The sequence below is a fragment of the Larimichthys crocea genome, chromosome XIX (assembly GCF_000972845.2).
Source record: "Larimichthys crocea isolate SSNF chromosome XIX, L_crocea_2.0, whole genome shotgun sequence".
In the NCBI taxonomy this organism is placed as follows: domain Eukaryota; kingdom Metazoa; phylum Chordata; class Actinopteri; family Sciaenidae; genus Larimichthys; species Larimichthys crocea.
In genome coordinates this window covers 13,389,473-13,393,330 of record NC_040029.1, presented here as the reverse complement: position 1 = coordinate 13,393,330, position 3,858 = coordinate 13,389,473, and the positions used below count along the sequence as shown (strand labels likewise).

Below are 3,858 nucleotides of genomic sequence, written 5' to 3'. Positions count from 1 at the left end.
TCATGACGGTCCAGCAGGTGGCGTCATCACTCCGTGTGTAAACGTCATCAGTGACAAACACACTGACACATTATTTAATGATGTTTACTAGAAACACATGAATCATTTAATTATTCACCATCTCCAGGTTCAACCATCAATTATTAATTAAAGCTGATGAGGTCACACACGATGACGACACATCATTAACATAATTAGCCTTTCAAATGTTTCTGTAATAATTAACCTGTTAGTCAACTAATGTGTCTGAATCTCTGATTCAAAACTTCGTGAAGAACATTCTATTAGAGATTGGACTACAAACCATAAACTACAGACTACAAACCATAAACTACAGACGAAGCAATAACTAAGAACACATAAACTACAAACTACAGACTAAAACCATAAATTAAAAAACTACAGACTACAAAACATAAACTACAACTACACACTACAAACGCATAACACGAACTACACCAAGAAACTAACAGACTACAAACAATAAACTACACACTACAACCATAAACTCACAAACCTACACACACAAATACAGACTACAACATAAACTAACAAGACTCACTACGACACTACAGAACTACAAACAGACTAATAAACAATACAACTACAACCTACAAGACTACATACCAAAACTACAATTAGCAGACCTAAACCAGAAGACCTAATAACCATAAACTACAGAGTCAAAACCATAGCTAACTAAGACTACACCAGACTACAAACCTAAACACATAACTAACAACTACAGACTACACAAACAAACACAAATTACAGAACAATACAGAACTACAGACTATAAACCATAAACACAGACTAAAAAATCATAAACTACAAACTACGACTACAAACTAATAACACTACCAATATAATACACAAACCATAAATTACAAATTTACGACTTAAAAACCATAAACTAAGAGAACAAAAACTACAAGAAGACCTAAACAACCATAAACTACAGACTACAAACCAAAACACAATAAAACCATAAAGACTACAGACTACAAACGCAGAAACAAAAGCTATACAACATACAACTACAAACATAAACTACAAACATAACATGCTACAAACCTAACAAGAACTACAAACCATAAACTACAGACTACACACTACAAACTACAGACTACAAACCATAAACTACAGGCTACAAACCATAAACTACACATTACAGACTACAAACTACAGACTATAAACCATAAACTACAGACTTCAAACCATAAACTACAGACTACAAACCATAAACTACACACTACAAACCATAAACTACAAACTACAGACTACAAACCATAAACTACAAATTACAGACTACAAACTACAGACTATAAACCATAAACTACAGACTACAAATCATAAACTACAAACTACAGACTACAAACTATAAACTACAATATAGACTACAAACCATAAATTACAAATTACAGACTACAAACCATAAACTACAAACTATAAACTACAAACTACAGACTTCAAACCATAAACTACAAACTACAAACCATAAACTACAAACTACAGATTATAATCTACAGACTACAAACGACAGATTATAATCTACAGACTACAAACCATAAACTACAAACTACAGATTATAATCTACAGACTACAAAGTACAGATTTTAATCTACAGACTACAAACCATAAACTACAAACTACAGATTATAATCTACAAACTACAGATTATAAATTGCAAACTACAGACTATAAACTGTAAACTACAGACTATAAACTACAGGCTACAAACGTTGGGTCCCCGTTGGTCTGTTCTGTCTGGGTCATGTGGATGTTGCGTTTGAGGTCGGCGTGGAAACCACAGAACCTTCTTCTTCCTGTTTTCTCAGCGCTCATTACATGAACAAAGCCCGAGCAGACATCATGTAGAACCGTTCCCTGCAGGGGGTCGTACACAAAGCAGGGAAGCAGCGCGAGCGATGCCGTTAACTTCAAACAGAGATATGTGCATTGATAACATCCTGTCTGCTTTTGAACGACATCCTGCGTGCATGCGACCTCACAGCCGGCTGAATGAGGCTGTTGTTGCAGCGCCGGCCAATCACTTTCTCCCGCCTGACTGATTGCGGGTGGTGTTTGGGGGGCGAGGCTTGGCAGGGACACAGATCTCCTCTCAGTCTGTTGTTGAATGTACGAAGGGCTTCTTCCGAGTTTCTGCTGGAGCTGGCAGCCCGTGCAGGATATTCCCTGGAAGGACTCATGGCCCGGTGAGGACGCCCCCCCAACCCCCCCAATGCCTCCACGCCCAGCAAGGGAGGTAAAGAGTGGGACCAACAGGAGACCCTGAGAGTCTGAACGCCACCATCATGGACCCAAGCATTCACACTCTGGAGCTGTTGGGGGTCTTGCTTTCAGCTGGGGCCTGGTTCTGCTCGCTGGCCACCACCCTGATGTCCACCTGGCTGACCCTATCCACCGACCTGCTGCCCACAGAGAGCTATGAGCGGGGGCTGTGGGAGACCTGTGTGGTGCAGGAGCATGGGACGTTGGAGTGCCGGCCCTACGACAGCCTCCTCGGCCTTCCCTCAGAAATCAAACTGGCCCGGATCCTCATGTGTGTGACGCTGGCCACGGGACTGCTCGGACTCCTGCTGGCGGTCCCCGGCATGCATATGGTCAACAGCTGCCACGACCGCTTGGAGGACTTCTGGTGCAAGAGGGCGATGAAGATGGCAGGGGGGACGCTTTGCCTGGTTGCCGGGATCCTGGGGCTCATCCCGGTCTCGTACATAGCTCACATCGCGGTCATACAGTTCTTTGACGAGTCGGTGCCGGAGGTTTTGCCGCGGTGGGAGTTCGGGGACGCTCTGTTCTGTGGCTGGACGGCGGGAGTTCTTCACCTGGTGGGGGGAACTCTGCTGCTGGCGTCCTGTTTGTGTCTGCAGAAGGAGAGCTGTACCACACCTGTTCCCATCCCTCTGGTGAGGATGCAGCCAGGACGGCCCTCAGCCAGGACCAAGTTTGAGTACGTCTGAGACTTCCCATCAGGGGCTGCACATCGACTGTGGTGTGTCTGATTCCGGTCGTGATCGCAGAGTTTTTAAAGCTAAGATTCAAAGTCTGAAAAGAAATGTTTTATTTTGGTTTGTCCACCGTTTTACCAAAACTCTTCTCAGGCTGCTTGTTAAAGGAAAGTGAAAAAAATATGAAATGTTTGAAACAAAGTCAGAAAACAGAAAAAAAAACATTTTGATAGAATTTGAACCTCAAAACTGAAATTATTTCACAAGTTTACTACCTGTTATATATAACATATATATCAACCCAAGATAAATATTAATGTATATAAATCTGTACAAATCTGAACCTGCTCTCAGTTCAATCATTCAGAAGTTTTTATGGAACCAAAGAGACAAAACGTGCTGCTGTTTCCTGTTTGTGCAATAAGAGTGAACCTGACTTCAAACGAGCATCACTGATTTTAAAAAAAACGTTTGATTTCTGACCTGAGAAAAAATGTATTGATCATAAATTATGAAAAATGATCAATGAAAAGAGATGAAAACTCTTCAGATGTAGCGAAAATGATAATTAAGTATTATTGATGAATATTAATTATCGATTGACCATTGATGATTCTGATGCTTTGAATGAACGTGTGAATATCATCAGCAGACGACTGTTTGTCAATAAAAATAAATGAAATGAATTCTGCTTGTTTGTCTGATATTTCTAAAGTATCATTAATAATCAATGATAGATAATCATTAGATTTCAACAGAATATAATCAACAATATTTATATTATTAATCATTAATAATCAACCATTAATTAATTAAAGCGATTATCTGTTTTATGAATATTAATATTACATCTTATAAACATGAAATAACAGAACTATCTATATCA

The 3,858-nt window shown here is 40.0% G+C and overlaps 1 protein-coding gene across 1 annotated transcript; it reads left to right on the top strand.

Annotated features, from left to right (window-relative positions):
• The first annotated feature begins 1,100 nt into the window (after positions 1–1,100).
• LOC113748291 (putative claudin-24) lies at positions 1,101–3,643 on the top strand. The gene has a single exon (XM_027291451.1). It carries the CDS (start codon positions 2,316–2,318, stop codon positions 2,982–2,984), a length of 669 nt encoding a protein of 222 aa, XP_027147252.1. The 5' UTR covers positions 1,101–2,315; the 3' UTR covers positions 2,985–3,643.
• The last annotated feature ends 215 nt before the right edge of the window (positions 3,644–3,858 follow it).

Excerpts from the sequence above, each read along its gene's own strand:
- LOC113748291 (XM_027291451.1), top strand. The coding sequence starts at position 2,316 with ATGGACCCAAGCATTCACACTCTGGAGCTGTTGGGGGTCTTGCTTTCA.